General features: G+C 37.8%; 1 protein-coding gene across 1 annotated transcript in view; it reads right to left on the bottom strand.

Moving 5' to 3' along the window:
• Positions 1–24,615, bottom strand: part of DPYD (dihydropyrimidine dehydrogenase) — a 343,995-nt gene that overhangs the window by 165,096 nt on the left and 154,284 nt on the right. The window contains exons 12-13 of the mRNA XM_085303683.1: positions 14,461–14,645; positions 5,465–5,680 (exon numbers count right to left, since the gene is read on the bottom strand). Coding sequence (XP_085159809.1) covers positions 5,465–5,680; positions 14,461–14,645 — 401 coding nt within the window. The remainder of the gene's footprint in view (positions 1–5,464; positions 5,681–14,460; positions 14,646–24,615) is intronic.

Here is a 24,615-nt window from a genome sequence, read left to right on the forward strand (position 1 = left end):
TTTTTTTTTTTTTTTTCCCAGAAGGGCTCATGTAGCAAAATAAAATTACTTAGTATTACAGTCTTTAAAGTCTCAGGAATTTCACTAGAACTTCTCAGTTGTGTCACTGCACATGCAGAATGAATTTCATTGGAATATGCAACAGTTTTCTGATTAAAAACTACCCAAATGACTGGTTTATAACAAGAGCTGCCACACTGCATTCCAGACCTTGGGATAACAGATTTTCCCATGAAGGAAACTCTTTCTTTGCAGACAATATTGCAGCCATATTTAAGGTTGCAGGGAAAGTGGGAGTAAGCATTTGTTCAGAGGTCTATTTTTTTTCATTAATCAGTAAAACACTTTTCATCCCTAAAGCCATAGATACTATTATAGAGAGATACTTTTTACAAAGAGTTGTTAAACTCTTATTTTATGAATGTAATTAATTATCTTCAGCATTCAAAGCATTAATTGGCTAAAATAATCACACTTATTTATGGTAAAAACAGATGATTAAAATGGTCCAAACTACTTCTATTGTAAATTCACTGCTGTCMAGGAGCAGGCCTGCAACCATTTAAGGTTCATATTTACTTGGTGCAGACATGATCTATGGTAAGGAGGAACTTTGTTATGCATGATGATTTGGATAAAGCTGTCAACCCCAGATCCTCTGGCCTCTCTGTCTTCACTCTGTTCCATGCCATGCATGGGAATGGCTACGTATCTCTAGACTGAGCTTCTTCTACGTTGGAGGTACACCAAGCTGCTGTAGTCCCAGCTGTAAGGAGTACAGTAAGGAGAAAAAATGGTCAGTCTTCTCTAGTTCCTCAGAAAGCAAATTTTGAACCTATCAAAGATACTAGCATTTAAAGAGAGCCTCCAGGAGTCTTTATACTCTGTCAAAGATGGGTTAAAACTAAGTGGAGCTGAGATCTGGCTCTTGAATTGATACGCTGAAAAGCATATCGGAGAAATACGCTTTTGACAAACAGTAGGAAAACCTTTTTTCCTGCCACTTGCTCAAATTTGTAGCACAATTTGTTCTCTTTGTAGCCAAATAGCACATTTTCTATATAAAAATATTCAAGTAAAATAAAATGTTGCAGTTACAGGATTTTAAAAAAATAATTACATGCTATTGCATATCCCTAGAATAGTTTTCACCTCCATTGTTAAATCTTGTTAATTTAATGCACTATGATGAAACAAAACAGAAAACAATAAAGCTAGTATTTCTTATTAAAATTCCTTCAGAAATATGGAAAAATATTGTATGTAAGGAATTCCTAAGATATTAAGAACATAAATAATTAGTTTAACATTTGTAAAACAATAAATAATTCAACTTATAGAGCTCCACATCRTAAAGAATCCTGTAAAAAGCTCACTTTCCTGTTCAAAAATTGTAGTTAATAAAAGTTGTCTGATGTTATTTAGTAGAAAGGCAAACAGTCTTTTTTATATTTGACATTAACAATCTGATCATTTGTCTCCCCCAAAGAAAGCTCACACAGCTTTCACACAGACCACAAAATAAAGAATAATAATATTTCTGTTTACTGAGATATCAACTGGCATTTCGTCGCAAGTCAATGGTCTATCTTTGCTACAGCATACTAGACCCCAATCTGCCATCTAAAAATGTCAAGAGTATAAAAAAATTATAGGATGRAAATCAAAAGCATGTTCTAAATTCCTAAAAAACATAACAAAGTTCACCTAAACATATTTGCTGCAGAAATCAGTACAATATTCAGCTGTCAATCTAGAAAAACAATGAGGGAGCGATGCTGTCAGTAGGACAGGATAATAACATTTCAAGCAGATGTTCAGGCAGGGCTCTAATTCCTACTGAACTCCCTTGGTAAGCATTTAATTTCTTTATCATATGCAAGCTAGGCAAATTGTACTTCATCAAAACTGTATTGTGAAATATTAATATTTCATATTATAGCAAAACTCCATAGAATAACCTTTGTCATATTAAGAACATCAGAATTTCAAATGTCATGGTTCTGCATTTTAATGCATCTTAAATAGCTTTTTGGCTTGGCACCATAAATTATAACTAGTTTAGTCTAAATTACTATGCTGTAATATCAAACAAAAAATATACATTTTGTAATAGATTCACTTCTGTGAAATACTAATGTTATGGAAAACAATGTATCATTGTATGATGATATTTTACCACCTCCAATTATAAAGTGAGGAGCACATAGTACAAATGTATACAAACAGAACTAGTTGAAGCCTGACTCTGTATGTTGTAATAAACAGGATATAGAAATGTCACATATTCTGGATAAACCAACTAATTCTCTACCAGCAACAGTTTTCATTTAGAAATGTTCCTGMAAATATACTGTAAAATCTATTGCAGTAAATTGTATAAACATATACTATCAATAGAAAGTTTTCTCTATTATGGCTTAGAAAAAATTTAATCTAGTTTTAATTGCAGCTTTGTTTTTAAAATCATCCATGCAACTTGCTCCATACATAATGCCAGTTCTCATAATAAAGGCAACTGCTTCCACATTATTGAAAGCGACAGCATCACAAATCAATGCATGTCACAACAGAATAAAGACAGATGCATCTGATTAATCAGAATTAAATTTTAGAAGCGAAGAAGGCATCTAAAAATCAAAATAAACATTTCTGCCATCCCAGTTATTCTTTCCTCTTTCCAAGAAGCCTATACAATGCAGTAAGGAAACAAGAAAGGCTGAATTCAGTTGAAAAAATCCCAATGTCTGCTATAAACTTCTCACTATGGTATGGAATATGTTATGGAGAGGAGAGGGGAACTCTTCATATAACCTCTGACTTATTTTGATATTATGGTTAAGAACGTGAACTCTATCTTCTGATTACAGGTTTTAATTCAAATTTTATGTACTACATAGTACTCTGTAATACTAAGTAAACAGTTCAGTATAACAATTATGCCAAAAAACTCCCACTCATATTTATCTTGTTTAAATAATAGGTATTTCTCATTCTTTGGGTAGTTTTCTGTTTTTCTAAGAAAGACTTAAAAGAGGTAATGACTGGTATTCATTTACTGTGGACTTTATAATATGCATCTCCCCAATTTCTGTTCAATATCTCACCAGCAGAATTTACAAATGATAGTTTACAGCATAGTTATCTGAATTRAGACAAAAATACTGTTTGAAACAACAGAGCAATAAACTATTGATCCTGCAGTGAAAGAGTGAAGTTGTGGGTGGATGAGAAGGTGTATATAAAGGGGCATTTTTGTTCTGTTACCTATTTTTTCTCCCCTAGTGATAGTCTGCTTTAAAAGCAGTTATTCTCATTTCTGGAAGAAATCTACTTGATATCAATTAATGCAGCTGTGCAAACATGTTTAATTTGGTAAATAAAATTCTACAAGTCACCACCACCCACACAGATACCTATAGACATGTACAAGTACAGTAGCTTATAATTAACATCTGAATTATACTACAATACCTCATGCTTTCTAAAATATTTACAGTGTTGTATATTTAAAGGTATAAATATTCTGAACAGATTTCATATATGACATTAATTCTTTTTATGCCTTAGTATAATAGTGTGCAAGAACAAGTTTTTGCTGGAACCCTCGGGTTAAAAACCTCACCCTACAAACAGAAAACCCTACACAGAGTTTCATGAATATAATTACACAGCAAAGTATGTAGGTGTTTGCAAAGCAAGTTAGCATGGCATAAAACATTTAGTGCTATGCTAACTCCCTAAGGCAACATGTGATGTTTTCAAGGTGAGACAGCAAGACAGACCAGGCTTGGGAAGACTGGGGAAGTAAATTATGGTCTAGGGTCTACAACTGCAGAAATGCTATCCAACAGTTCCCCTATAAAAGAAAGCATAGCCTCTCACGGGGTGCAGGAGACCGTAGCCAAGCAGTTGAGAAGTTTTTCATGCTAGGCAGTGAAAGAGGAAAAAGGAATGGAAGCGCCTATGAAATGAACTCTCTGCTTATTAGAATCACAGCTCTCCAACTGGAGTCTTTTTATCTCTGTTGTTGGATCTTCATCCATGCTTTATCCTGCTTTTCTTTCTGAATGGATTCTATCACACTGTAGTTAATGCATGGAAATCTATGGTTTGGTTGTCTATCCTTTTCATTAGCTACAAGTCACCAGATTTACCACCCTGCCTCAATCACTTTTACTGAAGTACCAAAGGACACCATTGGTCACCAGGGACATCACCRGCATCCCTACCAGTATTTGAACACAGCCGTGAATTCAGGATTCATCTCTGGAAGATGGACCATTTCTCTTGCTGCCAAGATCTCCATTGTCACACAGGCAGTTTAGGCTTAGCCTTTAACTATTTGCAAATAAGAATGAACACCACAGGTAAAGCCTAACCATGACAAATAATACGTGGAGACAAGGCGGATGAATGTAGAATCCTGCCTGTTTCACACATAACCAAGGCTGTAGTGGAGGGGCTTAAGCATCAAAAAAAMCCCATGTGTGGCAAGCTCCCTGCTGTTCCTCTCTTGGGAACTGTATCATCTGAAGAGGACCTCTGCCTCTTCCCACTGACTACGTAGCCTTAGATAGGTCTTTGCTCCTGGCCCTTCTATGCACTTAGTCATGCACTTCCACGCACTTAGATCACAGCCTGACTGTAATCTCTACTTCTGTTGGTACTACAGCCCAGGACAACATTCTGCTGCCTTTATTATTATTATTATTATTTCTCAAAATTGTCCTCTTCTATTACTGTCAAAACGTCTTCTTCAGAATCTTATTCTGCCATTTTGCATGTAGTAACAGGAATCCCATTCTGAATGCAAACCTCTAGCCCAACAATCCATTATCCACTTTCAGTCTACACAAAATGATTTGAGATTTTTGATTTTGGTGTCATTCTGAGCCACAGGACTCAAGGCTCTCTCTTCTTACCCTTGTTCCTCCACAATGTCTTACTGAACCATCATGTCTCTGTATTACAAGACTTTGGCAGAATTGCTCTCCCCTTCACTGTCTTATTTTACGTTGCTTCCATCTTTCTGTTCAACTCACCATCCAGCCTCAAAGTCACACCTACATTACCACACTGTGATTGCATCTTAGTTTCAATGGTTTGTCTTAACAGTCCTTGTCACCTTCCTGAGCTGATTGACACAGCTGTTACTCATTCTTTTGCATTCAAATCGCTCTTAGAAAACATTTTTTTCTGCAATACAAAAAAAAAAAAAAAAAACACTAGCTGGCTAATATTGGGTTGTAGAAGAAAAGGGAAGAGTGTATAAGTTTTAATAGCAAACAAAACCAGAAATTGTGTTACCATTTCATTGCACTATTGGAACCCATGTATTCATCTACATGGTGCATCATTCCCCTGTGCTTTCGCTAGCTAGATCTAACAGAGACACTCCCAAAACACTCAGACTTTTCAAATACACAAAGAATGCTAAATATGCCTTAAAATAGTTCCTTACCTTATCCAGGGAGAAGGTTTTAGTGACAGCAAAGCCCCATCCAGCTTCAAAAGCTCTTCGAATCATTGAAGAACTAGTAGTAGGAGTTGCACTGGCAAGACCAAAAGGATTTGGAAACTTTAGTCCAGCCATTTCTACAYTGATGTCTACTAAATCAATAGGGGTATAGAAGAGTGGTAGTTCCGGAGTAGTGGAAACAGCAGCACCATATAAAGACTATAAAAAAAACAAAAGAAAAAAATTTTGCTTATTCATTTTTATATAATTCGCAGTTATCCCTGATAAGGGAATCATTTGCATATAATAATGCAAAAATAACTAGCTATTTAGAATAGCTGAACAAACYTTTGGACAGAACTAGACTAGTGACACATACTATAATTATTTCATTATTATTAGTCAGTTATTTCCAGTATGGCTTAATATTTCAGCACAAATACCATCTGGACAGATGCAGAGTATTCTGCATATTTTGCTGGTTTGAAAACTTACACACAAAATATTTTTTGACAGTAGCAGAGAGGTAAAAAACAGGGCATGGATAGAGAGACCCTTTCTAGTGTTCTTCCCTGAGTCCACCAGTCAGAAGTGTAGGGGCTTGTAGAAAATGAAGGAAAGTGGCCATGGGAAGGATCACTCAGCAGCCTGACATCCWTGACTCTCAACAGGCTTTGAAGCCTCTGCATATTTTTCGCTCTTTTTTAAGATTTTATACAGCCTATACAATAGGACACTTATCAATATATGCACTATTCGTATTCAACATGAGTATTTTAAGGATGACAAAAATTAGGCTCTGATTTGGGATCAAAGAAGAATATACACTTTTTGACAGAAAACACTGAAGTTACTTCTGCTTTCCAATTTAAAGATGGTATCTCAGCCTTTTCTCTCAAAAGTCAAAGAGAAATAATTTCACTGTAAATGTTGCATTTAATACTGTAAAAATTGTAGAGAAAGCATCTTTTTGCATGTATCGATACTGAACAACATCCTAATCGGACTGTGGCAGGTAGCATTAAAATCTTTGCTCACTCAGATGTTTGAGTCAATAAAAATGCAAAGAAATSAAGTAGGAATTTCTAATACAGAGAAGCCTGTAATCCTGGGAAAACCTACCATAAAAACACAGTACTTCCTTCTACTTTCAAAAATATTTCTTCAGCAGCACAAAAAGAAGCACTACTGTATGTGCAGGGAAGATTTTCCATAGTAGAGAAAAAATTGGCATCTTCTGACTTTTTTTTTTTTTTTTTTTTTAAGAATTTATTTACTCCTTTTATTCCTGGAAAAATAATGAGTATGGAGGGGATGAGGATGTTTTTGTTGCTGGTTTTAATGCTTTCTGATTATCAGATTGGTTTAGAATGCAAGAGTTCACTTCCTTTCTTTTTTGTGCAGGACTGCCTGGATTCACACCTCAGCTCTTTGGCTCCTTGCACAAAGAGGATATATTTTGGGGTCAACTTTTCTGATGCTGTAAAAGGAGTAAAAGAAGTGGAATTACACTAGCCTAAATTATGAGAACCTGAATGTGTCCTGAATGATGGAAATTTTGAGATGAGCTAATTTTAAAAGATCTTCACCACTTAGGACAAAACTCCCTTCAGTCTCATGACCTCTTCTAACAAATGCAGCTGCATTTGCTGCTAGTTTACACAAAGCCAGACATTCCCCTATTTCCTTCTCTAAGTCACTCACTGCTTCCTGTGCATCATGCTCTACAGGACTGTTCTCTCACTCCACAAGAATCTGCATTCCTAGGAAAACAAAAAGCCCTGCATTCCAAATCTCAAAAGCTTTCATTAGCTGACAAATAAAAAAAATTTTTTTTTTGGAAATATTGCATTTAGATTATTTTGGTCTTGATTTCACTCTTTTAACCTTTTTTTCAGTCTTTTTTAAAATTTCATTTTTGTCATGCCAAAATAGAACATCCTGGTTCACAGCATTGAAATTAAGACATTTTTAAAAAGTTAGCATTTTTTCCCTACATATATTGACGTTGGGAGATCTGCTGCAAGCAATACTGGTTTATGAACTTAGGATTTTGATTCTTAAAGAGTGAATGGAAAGAAGGACTTATGGAAAAGCTTCTGGCCAACTCAATGACTATTTTTCCCTTTTGAAAGTAGCTATTTGTTAATTTGTTTGCTATCCAGAATTGTTCAAATGTTGTCTCTGAATATATTTCAGTCTGTGGATTGCTCACAAACTGTTCATTTTATCTCTGTAAATACTGATTGCTATAGATCGATAAATATACAGATATATAGGTAAGAACTTAATGTGCAGCTTAAGTTGCATTGTACTGTTTCTTTTCCCTGGCAGGGCAATTTAATCTTCAAAAGCTGTTCTGACCTGAAACGAGTCTTGTTTTGAGTGAATCTTAACTAGAAATCTAAAATGAGCTTTTTATGATTAAATATAAATGCTAGACAATAAAACTAGGGATCTAGGGATCAATGAAAGACTTTTTGTACTTGGTAATTGAATACACACAAAAATAAAAATCCAGTCATGTAAAAAACTCCTTGCTGTATGCCACCATCATGCAAACTGGTAGTAAGCCATTTCCTACAACATTTCCGGACAGGCCGCATCTTCCCGGCCCTTGGGATCCTTGCAGTCGCTGTCCCGGGAGCGTAAGGCAGGTTCTCTGCATCTCGCTCCACACCCTCACACAACAAGCGAAAACAATTGCATCGACACACGCAGAGGAACGCGGCGGCGGGCAATCTTAAAAGATTTGCTAATGATGAGGCGACTAGGACGGAGGTGGTAGGGGAAGGAGAAAAAGCAGAGATTCAATAGAATAAACCAAGTATTTAAAAACAAACAGGGGCAGGCTGTAGCTGAAGATTCAATATCCAGTGGCTATATTTCCTTGCAGATTTATCTTCCTCCTCCATATCACTTCCCTTTTTGCTCTATTTAGTTTTTGCTAGTTTGTCCTTATCAGCACAATGCTTATAAGGGAAATAAATTTACTAAGCCCTGATGTGTTTTTTTTTTTTCTACAAAGCAAAACTATTTCAACAAACTAAAATGTTTTATAGGTTCCTAAAAGCAAAATAATCTTTATAATGAAGGATTTTTCTGACATTGCACAAACAAATAGGAAAAGAAAGCCTGCAGGCAAGAGTTTATTTATAATAACTCTTCTCTTGATTTTTAAAAACAGAACAAAAAGCACAGCCTATTCCTTCTCTAATTTGCAGCCAACCAGCTGAGCTAACAATATTGCAGGTACTTATTGTTCCAGTCACCACCTTTCTTTGGACACTGGAATAGGGTGGTGAAAAATCCCCAGTATGCTGCATGCAGTGGTCCAGCCTTATTCTAACTAGGATATGCCTAAAGGCAAAAGCAGCCTCCAGCACAGGGCTGAGAGACAGGAACTGAGCTTTAAACCTGATGCAATTTGTGACTTTCATTTTCTTCAGGTAGAGGAAATATTTGACCACAACAATACAGTCTAACTTGTTTTGCTGCCTTTAACAGAGATAAGGCTATAAAAGTGAGTAGTTTCATTACTGTTATTTTTCTCACAGGGCCTTCTCTGCAGATCCTATTGTTTGGAACAGTTTTCCTAAGTGCTTTCATCTTACTCCTGCTTTCTCTCTTTTTTAGTCTCATCTTGAAACATATCTCTTTTCTCTTGCTTGCACTTCTTCTATCCTCTGCTATTATCTATTTTTTAACTTTGCAATGATGTTATTTCACAGAGAGTTACATACTAGCTAAGGTTAGAAGTTACCTGTGGAGATCGTCGAGCCCAAATCCCCTGGGCAAAGGAAGGTCACCTAAAGCAGGTTGTGCAGGGCTGTGTCTGGTCAGGTTTTGAATATCTCCAAGGACAGAGACTCTACAAGCTCTCTGGGAAATCTGCACTGGTGTTCAAAGGGGAATTCCCTGTATTTCAGATTGTGCCCATTGCTTCTTGTCCCTTCACTAGATACTACTGGGAAGAGTCTGGCTCCCTTTTTCTTTCCTCCCGTCAGGTATTTAAACACATCAACAAGATCTCCCCAAGCCTTCTCTGCTCAGGCCTAACAAGCCTCAGCTCTCTTGGTCTCTCTCCTGTGACAGACTCTCCAACTCTACTGAGGGTTAAAGTCTTCGTTGCTCCGACTTTCCTACTGGTCTCAAGGGCATGGGATTCAAGAAGGCAAATCTTATCAGTAAAGACAGAGATGAAGAAGGCATGGTACCTTGGCCTTCTCCATGTTCTTTGTCATGAGGTCCCCTGCCAAATTCAGCAGCAGGCCCATATTTTCACTAGTCTTCCTTTTGCTGCTGACATAACTGTGGAAGCCTCTCTTGTGGCCCTTCATACACCTCATCAGATTCAACTCCAGGTGGGCTTTTGCTTTCCTAACCCCATCCCTGCAAACTTAGACAGTGTCTCTTTATTTCTCCTGGATCATTGTCCCTGCTGYCCCTGTCCAGGTCCCTGAACAGGGTGAAGTCTGTTCTTTTGAGTTTCAGGGCCATGATCCTGCTATTTTGCTTGTTCCCTTCACTCAGGATCCTGAACTCCACCATCTCACGGTCACTGCACGCAAGGCTGCCACAACCTTCATGTGCCTGTTTCTTCCTTGTATTTCTTCCTAACTATCAACTCCAGCAGAGGACCTTCTCTCATCAACTGTTTGATCGCCTGTGCCAGGAAGCAATCATCAGTGCACTCCAGACACCTCCTGTGTTGCCTGTGCTCTGCTGTGCTGCTCTTCCAGCAGATACTAAGGTAGTTAAAGTCCCTCATGAGAGCCAGGGCTTGTGAATGTGAGGCTTCTTCCAGTTCTCTGAAGAAGGCCTCATCTACTTCCTCCTGATGAGGAAGCCTGTAGCAAACACACATCACCATGCCATCCTATGTCCACCCTCTAATCCCAACCCATAAGCTCTCAGCTGGCTCATCCTCCTTCCCAAAGCAAAGCTCCACCCATTCCAGCTGCTCTCTCAAAGAAAGAGCAGTAACTCCTCCTCACCTTCCTGGCTCATCCTTCCTAAAAAGCCCATATCATCCATTGCAGCACTCCTGACCTGGCTCCTGACTCCATCTGTCAGGGAAGTATTTTGTACAAAAGTTGCTATTCAAAGTAAAATTGTACTGCATTGCAGTATATTATTCCTGGCCTCTATATTCTTCAAGAATCTTCAACAGGTTTAGTGAAAATTCACGTATCCTCTCTGAAATAACGTATTTRTGAAGGAAGATTCAGTAAACTACTATCGCTTAGAGCTGTAAATTAACACTATACTGCTACTTTTTGATACAGGTGGTTAATCAGCATTTGGTATCTTTTCATGATGGCTTTTTCCATGATGAAGACAACAAACGAAGGAGTATATTTGATATAACCATAGAGCTTTTAATTTTGCTCATTTCTTTACAGAAACACGCAGAGTCATGTTTTCCTAAACACAGTAGGAATTTAATAGGAGACAATTTAATAGTTCACAGTTGCAAGTACTCTCTCTACTTAGTGGTTTGGCCCCTAAGCTCTCTTTCTAAGCTGTCTGTCTCACAGTCACTGTTATAGAGATTTTCTAACTTCCTTTCTGTGCTTCTGTTTCTGGAACAGGAGTGTTGCCTACTCAGTGGTAAACAGCTAAGATTCCAGGTTTGCCAGATTGCATTCAGTCTGCCTTTTCAAAAATGGTGTTTTATTACTTGTCTCCATGCTAGTGTCTCACATGTTGTTCTAGTGAAACAAAAGGGCATTCATTTTTTCCTTCAGTTATCCTGAAAAGAAGCAGACAACCATAACTAACAGCTTCAAAGACAAGCTTCCTGGGAACATCCTATCTCTGGTATTGATTATAAAATAATGCACATTCATGCATGCCTAGAGGAATACATGAGAATGGTCAACCTCCATGAAAGAATCAGCAATCATACTCTTCAGATACAAAACATATTTTGAAAGCATAAATAAATAAAAAATAATAAATCACACAATAATGTTTCAAAGTAATACAGTGATGTACTCAAAATTCATATTGCGTAGCATCTTAGTGAAGCATCCTGTTAGTTGAGGATCCAACCCTATATTCTTTAAGGTCATTGCATATATTTAAGTCTAAAAGAAATACAGAAGCTGTATTTCAGAAATACAGCAAAGCTGGCTATGCTGGAGAGATGACAGAAAACAAATCTAGAATTCTTCCTGTAATCAAGAAAAGAAAGTGGCTTCGTAAGAGGGATTTTAGCAAGAAGAAGATGGCAGCTTGACTGCCAGATATCACAAAAACAATCCACAGGTGTGAATATARCACATGTATGAATAGAGCAGGAATGAAGCATTAAGGCTGACATAGCTGTCCACAAAATATAAACTGGAAGATTTGTGAGGTGAGAGCTGTCTTTGCTCTCAAAGGTAGGCATAGGAAATTAAATGTTAGTGCTGCAGTAATTGTGAATTACCCTGAATACAACTATTGTATTATTAAATCCCATTCATTGATCCAAAAAATAGCTTCTCATACTTGGTGGTTGGTAACTGAGACACAGAAGACAGCAGCCTATATTGCTTCTGCCCAATATCATAACGTCAGTGTTGGATAAAGGTTCTACCTGCTTGCAAAGAACAGTTCTAGCGAGACAAGTTCTACTAAACTGTCCTTGGTTAGGCTTCGACTGGTCATGCTTATAGAAATCAACCTGACACACAGCTGCAGGCAACAATATCTGAGATGAGCCCACGCTTAGCAGAGCAAGAGGAAAATGTTAAAGAGTCAGGAGATATTTAGGCAAATAATGATGGAAATTTTCCAATGTAAGAGCAGCCACAAAGCTTCTGAAAATAATTGCCTGAAGCAGGTTGAAATATGAGGAGCGTACAAAGCGCATTCAGCAAGTAGTTGGGATGGTGGTTTTGAGTTTCAGTCTCTGACATGGTCTTGTGCTGGGTGAGAAGTATTATAGACTATTTTTATTTTGCCAAAGACTGACTGTATTATTTAGCGCTATACTAGCACTAAGATAGTCATTTTAGAAATGAGTACCTATTTCTATATCTAAAATGCAAATGCACGGATGGAATCAATGTATTTAAAATCTAATATGTATTTGATTCAAACACTCATCGCAGTAAGGGTGCTTGTCTTAGAATCTTGCAGCAGAGAGAAAATAAGGTACTTCACAAGTTTTTTCATTTGATAACAGAAGTTTTCACAACACAAGGCTGTGAATAAACACCTATGCACACACACATGCATGCATATACTCAAAAAGGCATGCATACCTGCATTCACTACCCCTGTAAATATCACAATAACATTGTCTTTTTTCTTAAGTCACAACTTTAAAAATCAAACCTTCATGCAGTCAAAAAAATCTCTACTGGGTYCAAACGCCGGTAAGGTAAATTGCCAAATTACAGTGTTCTCCACCACAGCAACCAGATTTTACAAGGGCTGCACATCCAAATAAATGCCCCTTGGCTACCCATTCATCTAACAGCTGGAAAGGTGACACTTGACATTTGGAAACTTTCCTGCAAAGATTGCTATAAGGCTTTCCCATTAGCTTCCTGGTGAGACTGTAAGGTCGAATAAGCTGCCTTGAAACCTGCAAAGGGTAACGGATATACTCTAATATCAAACCCTCTTGATTTTAAATTCTAATTCTCAAGCCACAACTATTCAGATTTTTTCCRAAGTATTCTATACATTCCAGAGGAAAAAAAGCAAACGCTTTGAGGAGGAAACAGTATTATAAATGAGGATTTTAAAAGCGACGTGTGTGTTTCTAGAGGTTAAAGAGGAAGGAGGCAAAAAGGAGGCAACACTCCCTTTTCCCCCATCACGGAGTCACCAGCTTCACCATGCACTGAGAAATTAAGCAAGCAGGTCAGCAATTAAAGATGTTTCACACTCAGCATTTTCATAGGGTCTAAAAAGGCAGGACACAAACAGTGCTTTAGAGTAAGTGAGAAAAAATATGCACGGATACTAACAACAAGCTTTCAGTTGAAGTATTTTTAGGACATGAAATCAGACCTCTACAGCATGAAATTGCACAAACATGCAATCAGAGAGGCTTTGAGCAGATGGATGGGGGAGAAAGACATCGAGCTGTTACAGTCCCAACTTCAGTTGTTCCAATCTCTTTTTGTGGGAGAATGAATCACGTATCATGTTTCTAAAAAGTTCCTTGCGCTATGAACACACTCTTCGTCAGCTGGTTCTCCACGCATAGGCTGTGTCTCTGGCGGTTCCTCTGCACCTCCTCTAGACTTACTCTAAGCTTGTTCTAGAAGAGTTAGGGCAAGCAAAGGTAACCATTCTCAGTTAGCTACGTGCTGGAGCACAAAAAGGGAAAATGCAGTTACCAAGTTGTTCAAATCTCTATCCTTTAAATTTCGTTTCTCGGGTAAACGCTTCTTTGTCTTATTTTCCTCCTTGCTCACACTGTTTATTTTTTTGCCTGGCTCTTGTGTCCGGTCCATCAGCCTCATTAGAGAAACTTCAGTTTTGGTGTAGCAGTTGTGAGTGTTCTGTAAATTGTTAGTATGCTTGCACTATAAAAATACTAATAAATGCCTTCCGTAGGTAAGAACCTTGGCAGTATATAATTTTTACTTTATACACTGTTGAGAGATTTTACTTTCTAATACTAATGAGCTGGGTTTTTTCCACCAATTATCCAATTAGGATTTCTACTGGCACTAYATATTGTGCAGGAAGGTTTGCTATCCACCCTTGAGTCGAATTCAGAGTTGAGGGGCAAAAATATGTTGTTAGGATTTAAACAAGGTTAAGATAATATAAGAAAGCTGARTTTAACTATCCAAAATTAAGGGTCTGTTGATATGCACAGCGTTTTAGTTTTTCAGTTGAATTGAACTGTAAYGTACAAACAACCAGATATTCTTATTAGTTGCTCAAAATATGTATACTTAATCTAGAAATCAGTAACAATCATTTTAATAATCAGAAAAAAGTATCTAAAAGCAGACAAAACGGAAAGAGGAAAATAAAATCACCTGTATGTATTTGTGCATGTACCAGGAAGCTTGTTTTCCATCATTTACTGATTCCACAGTAGTGTTAGCAAGACCACCAATATCTCCTCCTGCAAACACCCACGGTTCACTTGTTTGCATAGTTTCTGGATCTACTTCAGGGAGACCCCATCTATTAAATTTGAGAGGTGCCATGGCTTCTCTGACTGTAATTAAAGTGAAAGACAAAAAAAAAGAATTAATAGAAGAAAGAAAAAAATTGTTTCTAAAAAACTGTCAAATATGCTTTTACTTACCTAAATGTGAATTTACAACAAAAATTAAAAATTATTTTATATACATGGACACTTTGGAGTTAATAGAGGTTCRTAATTACTAACAGGACTCCGACTGAAGGACAACATCTATTATATGGAATGGCTCTTCAGCAATGGCAGAAAAGTAACCAGTTCCTCTGTGCCTGCAAAGCCAGACTTGYGTACAAAATAAATGCATGCAAATGTCATAAGAAGTGACTGATGCAGCACAGGCACAAAAAATAACTTTTTTTAATAGTCTTTTGGTCACTCCCTGAGAACAAACTGTACATCCCAGAAGCTGGAATTCACAAAGTCATTTTCAGTGGTACTATTCATTTGCCAGGGGAAAAGTCCAGTTGATAGTGAACACTTCTGAAAATCCTATTACTGAACAGTACTAACAATGAAAAATTAAATTCCTTTCACCCACAGCTTTGTACTGCACTTACAATATCAAAGCATTTTTCTCTTGGGTAAACTACCATAAACTCTTGTGAATCTTAATATACATCATACTTTTGAAGTTTAAAACTGAAAAAGAATGTTTCTGACATAACTTCTTGAAATGCATTTAGATCACTAGAATTTGCTTCCTGTATTTATTAACCCTCACAGCAGAAATGATACTCTGCTACTTTTTGACATGTGATTATTAAAACTGATAGAAAATTTTCAAATGTAAYATTTTCCCCACTGGAAAATGTTATGCTAACAAAATTTTGGCTTTGACAAAGTGTGCTGGTTTTAACAAAAAGTAATTCTGAAAAAGATACATTTTAGTAAGTCAAAAACATTCTGACTTAATATTTAAATTCTGAACAAYCTAAAAGTAAGGCTCACTTTGAAACTTGTTACCAATATTAAAAATAAAATTATAAAAACACAGAAAAAAGTCAAYAATCAAAATAAAATGCTTACAAGAAAACAGCATCTTTTCTATCTTTATTTCACTGAAGTTTCTAAATTCTTGTAAAACATTCCTTAATAGAGCTTCATTTTTCATGTTAGAAGACAGCATCTATAGGCACTCTGCACATGAGCTAATACTGTCCTCAAAAAGAATGTAAATGTAAAAATAAATAAATTTTTTTATACTGTATGGCAGTAAACAAATGGGATTAAATACAAACAAAGTGTTCAGAAAAAAGTAATATTACTGCTATATTAATGATTTTTATTACGCAAAATTTTACTTTATTGTTTGCTTTTTAATTTTAACATTAGAATTACCTTTATAATCATACAACACTTTAATGTAGCTTCATAATGACAATCACATTTTAAAATATTTTTAGCACACCTTATGCAATGTATCAAAATGATTCATTTTTATATAGCTTTAACTCTACAAGAACAGAAGATTCTAGAATAAAATGCAGCTTAACATTGCCGTGTCCCTCAGGGACATACCTCCAGCAGATGCAGATTGCCAAGGTCAATTAAACCGATGTAGTTGTGCTGTCACATACGCAGCCTAAGACGAGAATGTGTCTCCCGCACTAACGCGRGGGCAAACTCCCAGTACTGTCCAAACGCGCACACGCGCACATAGCAAACTTGAAGCACACAGCAAACTCGCAAACTTGCAACGCATCTTAGCAAACTCGAAACACATCTTTCTTGCATATCGTCATGATGGCATTTTGCTTCTCCCTTCATCTCCAAATGAAACATTACAAGAGTATCTCAAAGCGGAGGGCTGTGCAGAATCAGCGGTAAAACACCAAAATGGGAAGGAAAGGCAGACACTGTCACCTACTTGTCCCGCCCCCACTCCCGCTCTCACCATCCACATACAAATAAACACAGGACTCAAATCCAAAGTGGTTTTTGCAACTGGTTCAAAATCCAGAATAGCAGAAGGTGGTTTGGACCTAGAACTCCACATCATTAGCGCTCTTAAAATTCACAGACACTGCAGCAGCTGAACTGCCATCCGGAAGTTAGTATTTTAAAGCTCTTTGAGTTAGGAAATTCATATATAGAAAAGATATAATGAAAACAAATACTATGCATGTTTAGCTGCTTATTTGCAAGGGAAAGACTGTAGCGGTTTTTACCATCACATGTGTTTAATCTATTTACATGACTTACTACTTGCATAACCCCCCAACCCTGCACASAGTTTTAGCTTACGTTGGCAACAACAGTATCTGCCTAGTAATAGAATTGAAAACTCAGGAACTGGTTTCCTTTAAAAATACTTAAATTACTGAACGATCATACGAAGCACAACCTTCAGATTAAGACATTTTCAAATGTAAGAAATGGGGGTTTTTTAAGGAAAGTGCTAATATTGGCTGATAGTAGCTTTATTATGAATATTTCAGTAATATATATATAAATCAATACATTAACCTTTTCTGCATATCTCAGGCTGCACCTCAAGAAGGCTTTTGATCACATTATACTTGTCGTATATAGGATAACTTTTTGCATGCAGTGGTACCATCCCAGCATGTGGTCTAGACAGTTCTCACAAGCTAAATACATATAGGCTTGTAAAGACATGTTTGGAAACCCCCCAAGTGAAAACTCGGTGATGCAGGGTTTGCTCTTGGGGATTTAATAAATGACTTTTGTTTCTCTCAGACAGTACTGAACCAAGGTAAAGAAAGGTATTAGAGGGCAACATGCTATTGCAAGTGTAGTTTTTCGGACAAAATAACGTAAAACTGAAACTTTTAACTAAATTTAATTTTGTGGAAAAACAAGGTATTACTTCTGGTATCCCGCATCTACTACAGTCCCCAAATCTATCTCAAACTTTGTTTCGTGCTAAAATAGCTGTCCAGACATAATTCTACCGAAAGGTTTTCGAGCACAAAGAATGCCCAACATACTCCACTTGAAACATCTCCTCAGGGACTGGGGATTCGTTTGCCACGAACATTTCCCTTGGKGCAAGGTCAACGTGGCATCCAGAGGCTATTTCCTTCTGCCTTTCTTATAACCTCCAAGGTAAGAAGAAATAAAAGCATGATATAAAAGCATCTTCTGTAAGAATTACTGATGTCCTCACAGTTTGGGTCTGGCATCCAGCGGAGCTGAGAGGCCGAAGGGATCTCTTCCCAGGCTGCCCGTAGGCAGAAGGGGAGAACAGAGACCTTCACCAACCCGAGCATCTTTTCTGCCTCTTCAAGGGTGAGAGAGACTCTGAGCACCAGATCTGAGTCCAAAAGGAGGTGACCATGACTATCAGCTCCCTAAACTGCCAGCCGCTTGACGCTGAACAATATGCAAACAGGATGCTCAGTGTTTTTGCTGGTGTTTGATTTAGTATAGGGCTAACAAAAAKAGTCCTTTAAATCTCTGCACCCTCACACACTTTAAAGTTTAAAACTAATACAGCTTTTCTCTTGAAAATTCAAAGTACAACCCTGTGGCTGTGCTGCATTCTCCTCCCTATCCTGATGAGATAGTACATATAATTTGAAAGAATTCTTTTGGATGAAAGACAACATACAATCAAATTATTCTAACGCTATCAAGTGATGCTAACACAAAAAACAACAAAGAAAAGCAACACTAYTGAATATATATTCCACATTTGCTATCTTCACAGAGCAAATAAACACAAACGGAAAGCAGCAGCAAATTACAGCACTTGCAAAAACAATATTAAAATATAAGTGAATACAGAAAAAATATTTTAATTAACAAAACAAATCAAATGGAAAAGATTCCTCAAATAAAGCTTTAACAGTGAGTCTGTGTGTGTTTGACTGCCATGACTAATTATGTATCCATGTAATGTGCGTTCAATTTGGGCTTATTTAAATAGCAGAAATGCTCATTAACTGCAGTATATCTGTGAAGCTTCAATAAACAGTTTAATGGTTTTTATGTTTAACCAATTTCATAAGTTCCTGTAATTTTGGCTTTAGTAGCTCATTAATGTTATTTTTGACATCCATCTTACAGACTTCTTTTACAGCGAATAGTAGCGTTACTTCAGGGAAGAAAACCCCAGTAAAGCATGGAAGCGTCCCCCGCACAGCCACGGCTTCCACGGGCACAGCGCCGTCGCTGCTGAGCGCGCCCGCGAGCCAGGCGGGCGCCATCCTGCGCCACCGGCCTCCGCCCCGCGCCGCGCCGGGCCGGGCCAGGCCGGGCCGGGCCGAGCCGGCTGCCAAAGCGGCTGCCCCGGCGCGGAGGGAGGCCCCGCCGACGGCTGCCTCCAAACCGCACGCTGCGGATTCAGCGCCTGCCGGCGCCGAGTAAACACGTACCAGCGCCTGTCGGGTAACGAGCAAAATCTCTGCTTCGCGTGGAAGTGGCCRTAGGAGCGACGATGAAACCACCCGGGGATTTGGGGAGCTGGTGATCGTTGCAGGCCCTGCAACTGTTGCACTCAAACTCATTCAGCAAAGCTATTTCTGGTGAAAAATCCTACTCCCGRTGACTCAGCAGGAAAACTCCTACCTAGTTCAGTAGGAATCTGCTGAATCTATATAAATTGCAGCTATGTAATGATCAAAAAGAAATCTGATGGCTAAAAGTCTATGCTGTGGGTGAGAAGCAGACGCTGTGCTACCAGGGAGACACCAGGTGATCCTGGCGGGCATCCCCGGCCGGTGCCGCACAGCCGCAGCTCTGCTTCCCACCCTCCCCGCTTCACCGGTCAAGGCCCCGGCGATCTGAGGCTGAAGTAATCTGGCTGTCTGACGAGGCTGCGTAAAGAAGCTCAGTGCTCTCGGCAGGTTCACTGGCCTCCACATCGCTTGAAATTCTGTATTCATACAATAAATATTAACATCTTTTACACTTACAAGGTCAGAGATCTGCAGGCTCTTCGCCTTTYCCGAGCAAGTTCTTTCCGAACCCACAGAAATAAAAATAATCTAGGAGCGGGCTAAATAATAAAATCGTTAACTACTTGGGCAAAATTCATCTTTGCGCTACACAGAACTACACTACGGGTTAGTTGCACTCCAATAAGATTTGGCTGCTGCAGTTCCCAAGCAAGATGACAGCCATCGTGAAAGTCAAAGGAAGATACCAGAAGTTAAGATCGAATCCCAAAAACGTGAAATAAAATTTTGCKGTTCAGTTACTATGCAACAGTTATGTACTACAAAAATTTAAGAATATATTTTGCTCATTTTTGGCATTCCCCCTTTTCATCTCTTAAGGAAAACCAAACAGACGTTTTCATGCTAAGATTCACCAGCGCTCTGGAACGTGGGAGTGGTTCCTCCTTACTGCTGCCCACTAAACAGAGTTTTGAGCTAAACTTACATTGCCCATCTTCTATGCTGCATTAGTTTTGCAGTGTGTTTTGGACAAGTGTACCATTTTTTCATGACTTCTTCATGGGAAGTCCAGGTTCTCCTCAGAAATACACAAAAATAAATAAAGTCAGAACAAAGCAACAATACAATTTTTTGCAGTCCAACAATGTGTTTCCCTTTTGTTTCTCAGGAAAATTATGTAAGAGACAGGCTATCCAAAGATCAGACTTAAAACCAGCTGCTCTGGTTTTAAATAGGATGTTGAGGCTGCATCCACGCAGTGCCAGGGAATACACAAAATTACRTTTGTGTGTGTTGGGTACTGCAGTTTGGAATGGTGTAAGTACATGTTTTGGTATTTCATAATCACAAACCCCAAAAAAAAGAGCAAGAAGATGAGGGAAGGTACAAAGTTTTCCTGCAGCTGCTTATGTAGGTCAGTTACAACGGCTTGAAGGCTTTGGTAAGCTACACAACAAAAAAAGCAGCTTGTGCTTGCAAAATCTTTATTTTTCAGCAACAAGCAAAACCTTTCTCTTCCTCTGTCTTCAGTAGTTTGATTTAAACAATTTGATTTTTTTACTGGTTTCAGTAAAGGGCTAATTTATTTCAAGTCATCTAGAGAGCAACTTTCCTGCCCTATTAACAACATCCTGAGCATAAAATGGACTTAGGAAAACTGATTTTTTTGTAATTAATGATGCATTTATATGATTCCCAATGGGAGGATGAATACTTATAGAACTGTTGCTTAAAAACATAATTAACATTTTATTTTAATAGAACAAAAAAAAAAGACTAAATACCTACTGTGAGTGTAAGGAACCTCAGCTGCAAATTTAATACTTACTATGCAAGAATAAGAAGCATCCTAATGAGAATAATAGACTGAAAATAGCTTTCTAATCTATGGTCCACTTCTGCTTAAGACAGCAGTGTGTCAAGGCTGTACTGAAGACTTTCTGAATTGGGGCTAAGGTCTTATTTGAAATGTTCTCATAGTTTGTTTTGTTTTTGTTTTTTAATTCTTACATCAATAACATCAGCATTTAACAATATTTATAACAAACAGGACAAATCCTGCTAGCCTAGCCCATACCAATATTGTATTCTCAGTTCCCAGAGGTGCCTTATGAATCAGGTCAAWTGATAGAGCTCTTTGTGCATACAATTAACATGTATAATCAGCCTGAACTGCAGTCACTGTCAAAGAAAAACTCAAGCTGGAAGGGTCCTCTGGAAGTCACCTAGTCCTCCTCCCTCTCAAAGGGCTTAAAAAAATTTTTAACAGAGTCCTTTTAAATCTCTGCACCCCTCCACCTGAAAACAGGGGCAACATCAGTCAAACCAAGTTCAAAGTTAGACCAAGTTGCTCAGGGCCTTGTCCAGTCAAGTTCTGAGTATCTCCACTTCTTGAATAGAAAATTTTGTTCTTCCCTTAAAAAAAAAAAAAAACAACGGAAATATAAGATGCTTTGGGTTTTTTTTTTTTTTTTCCATTTCTTTCTGTTATGTATGCTGAGATAGACCAGAGATTTGGTTATAATCTAGCTCATTGGTGCAAAATGAATTTCACTTTCATTAGAACATCTTACTCAAAAAATAAAGATTTAAAAGCAACCAAAATGGGCTGCTCAAAAGAAGCACTTTATTTCTACTTTAGTTCCTTTTTATTTTTGCAATTTACAAAACAAATGTCTACATCTCTTGTACTTTTTTCCTTTATATTTTGATTGCTATTGCAACATAGTTCCACTATGTTGGCCACTGTACTTCCGTACAGTGTGAAACTGAAGTGTGATGCTCAGCTGCAAGGTAAATGATCCTTAATGTAAATGTTCTAAGATTTTGTTCCCCTCCCATTTTATGTTCCTATAGAAAAACTTGTAACAAGCCAATTTAGTAGATGAATGAGTACCAAAATGTGCAAGACTGCACAGTATCAGGACTAAGCAACACAGTAAGTTCAAACTTTTAGCTGAAGCAGTTTGTAATGTAGGAGAAAGCAGAGCTACTCCTTCACCATAGGGCCTATGAATCTCAACAAAACATGCTGATTAGATAGGCTAGTATTTGATTTACCACTGAGGTTTTAGAAAATCTTCCCAAAGACTTCTACATGGAGGGTTTAGAAAAAAATAAAACTTTTTAAAATTCTCATTCAAGTCAACTCCAATAATGGAGTTACTCATCAATCTATTAAAGATTAAAAAAAAAATCTCTTCTCTCTGATTCCTGGGGTTTAAACTGAACCATGAGGCATCAGCAACATAGATACCAGACTCTTTATACATCAAGGCATCTCCAAGTTCAATGGGTGTCTGCTGGAGAGTCCCAGCTGCTCYTTCTCTACCTTTAGAGCCTGAGAAAACTGCACAACAGGAGCTAGCACTGAGCAATTAGCACTGCAAGTACCTGGGTGCAGCTGGGGTCTACACAAATGCCTAGGCTGCAGGAAGCAATCAAAACACAACAGTAATATACTCAAAACAGGAATGCTTCTGGAATGAACTTCACATATTCCTCAAGAAATAATTTTGATCCTTCTTCTTTACTGTAGTAGAGAGTTTAGACTATTCTCATGGCTGTCTGATGTCCTAAGTTCATAAAACAGGGGAYTGATGAACAGGAAGTACTGAGCAGCTCATTCAGATTCCTCTATCCTAAGATTCTTCAGAGGGACCTACAATTTATCTCCATTAATAGTGTTTTATCTTTTTATTAAGTCAGAAACTTATAGAAAACACTAGAAAATATATTAACCTTCATTTAAAACACATGTACAGAAAATGTAGTTGTGAGAAGTCACAGATTTTATGTGCCTGATATATGTCCACAAACATTGCTAGACTTTGCTTAGATTATTACAGATTTATTATTTTCCTTGACTGAAAAGATTCACAAAGCCACATTATGTTATAAATTTCTGAAATTCCATTTGGGCTGGCAGAAACAGTGTCTGATCACCAAATTTACCTGTGATCTCAGCATTCTGAGAAGTGGGAGGTATAYGTTACCTGCCAGGTCCTGTATCAGAGCATTTATGCCCAAAGAACCATGGCAACACGTCATGGAATAACTCGTTGGCATGACTGCACCCTGGAGAGGATAGCACATGGATTACTAAGGCTTTCAGAACCTAACCTTGATGAGCCTCTCCAGACTGAGGAGCTATTTATTTTAAGTCATTCTGCCTTCTGCTGAGTCAGTGGTTTTTACTTTCAAGTACCTTCAATGTATGTGCCCAAACTCTTTAAATCTAACCTAGTGTCAGAGGGGGRAAACACAGACTGAGCTCTGCTCAGTTCTACTCATGTTCTTAGTTGTACTCGCGTTCTTAAGTTTTCTTTCTGTTACACCTGTAAACCTTAAGTCTCTGAAATGCCATCTATGTGCCAATTTCTGTATCTTTACTATAGAAGGATGTAACTGTTAGTTTTTAAGCTTGTAAAGTAGAATAAATAATGAGACAGGGTGAGACAAGCACAGGTGAATGCAACAAATGCTGTATACAGAACAGAAGCCACAGTCAAYCTGCCTATGTATAAAAAATTCGTGATCAGCTAAACCAGAATAATGATTCCGTCTTAATTCTTGCTTAATTCAATAGGCAAAAAAGATTTCACAGTTTAGATTAAAGTTGCAGTATAATGAGTTTCTCTAAAGTTAATTAGTGAGACTAGAATAAATCCCTAGGATCATTCTTTGATATCCCATTTACATTGGGAGGAAAACAAGATATATACTGAGCAACTACACCTTTAATCTGAGTTCCTGCTCTATATGGTGAGATTCGGGAAACAGAATTGCTTTGTAAATCAGACCCTTAGTTTTGCTTTATGAGGTATAACTAAAGGACAAAGAAGTTTCTGTGAATACGACCAACAGTCACAAGCTGTGTAATCTCAAGAAGACGCATTTCACAAAACTGCCAAAAAGGCAGGAATTGCCCCTCAGCCTGCTGCCTGACTGGGGCAGAACCTGAGAATCAAAAAACGTGAACATGTTTTATTAGGAGGTTTTTTTGCTGTTGTTATTGTACCTTTGTTTCTAAATGYTGTCATCTTTTGTTTACTTTTATCCTTGACAGAACTTACTTTTCATCTTTGTTTAGTAATAATCAGCGCAGCTGACGCACTCCAGTCCTGCAGATCCTGGCATGCTTTTGAGATGTCAGCTCTCCAGCCTGATTATGGGGTTTCCCTAGAGTCACGGCATGTACTTTACATGCTATGACAGGGACATGTTCAGCAACTAGTGATGCCACATTATGTTACCTCTGGAGAGTAACCTGCTCTGGCAGGTGAAATACAGTACATTAATTAATTCAATAGCAGCGTCATTTAGAAGGAATAAGAGTTTGTAAGATGTTGGCAAAAAGAAATATGGTACAACAGCTGAACATCTTTTACAAGCAAGTTTTAAATAGAAAATTGTCACTCAGAATTTCAGATTCTCCTTGATGCTGAAAGAGCTTAAAGGGACTCCTCAAAAAGCAGCTCTATACTTCCTGAAAACTGGGTTACTAAAAAATTTCAGAACTCTGATGATGGACAACTTATAATTTGCTATTAGCTTCAGATAACTAGCAGTTTTTGCACATTACGAAATTCCTTTATACACATATGTCTAAAGGCAACTCT

Source organism: Rhea americana, unplaced genomic scaffold, assembly GCF_003343005.1.
Source record: "Rhea americana isolate MKP2758 unplaced genomic scaffold, rheAme1 scaffold_2, whole genome shotgun sequence".
NCBI classification, from domain to species: Eukaryota; Metazoa; Chordata; class Aves; order Rheiformes; family Rheidae; genus Rhea; species Rhea americana.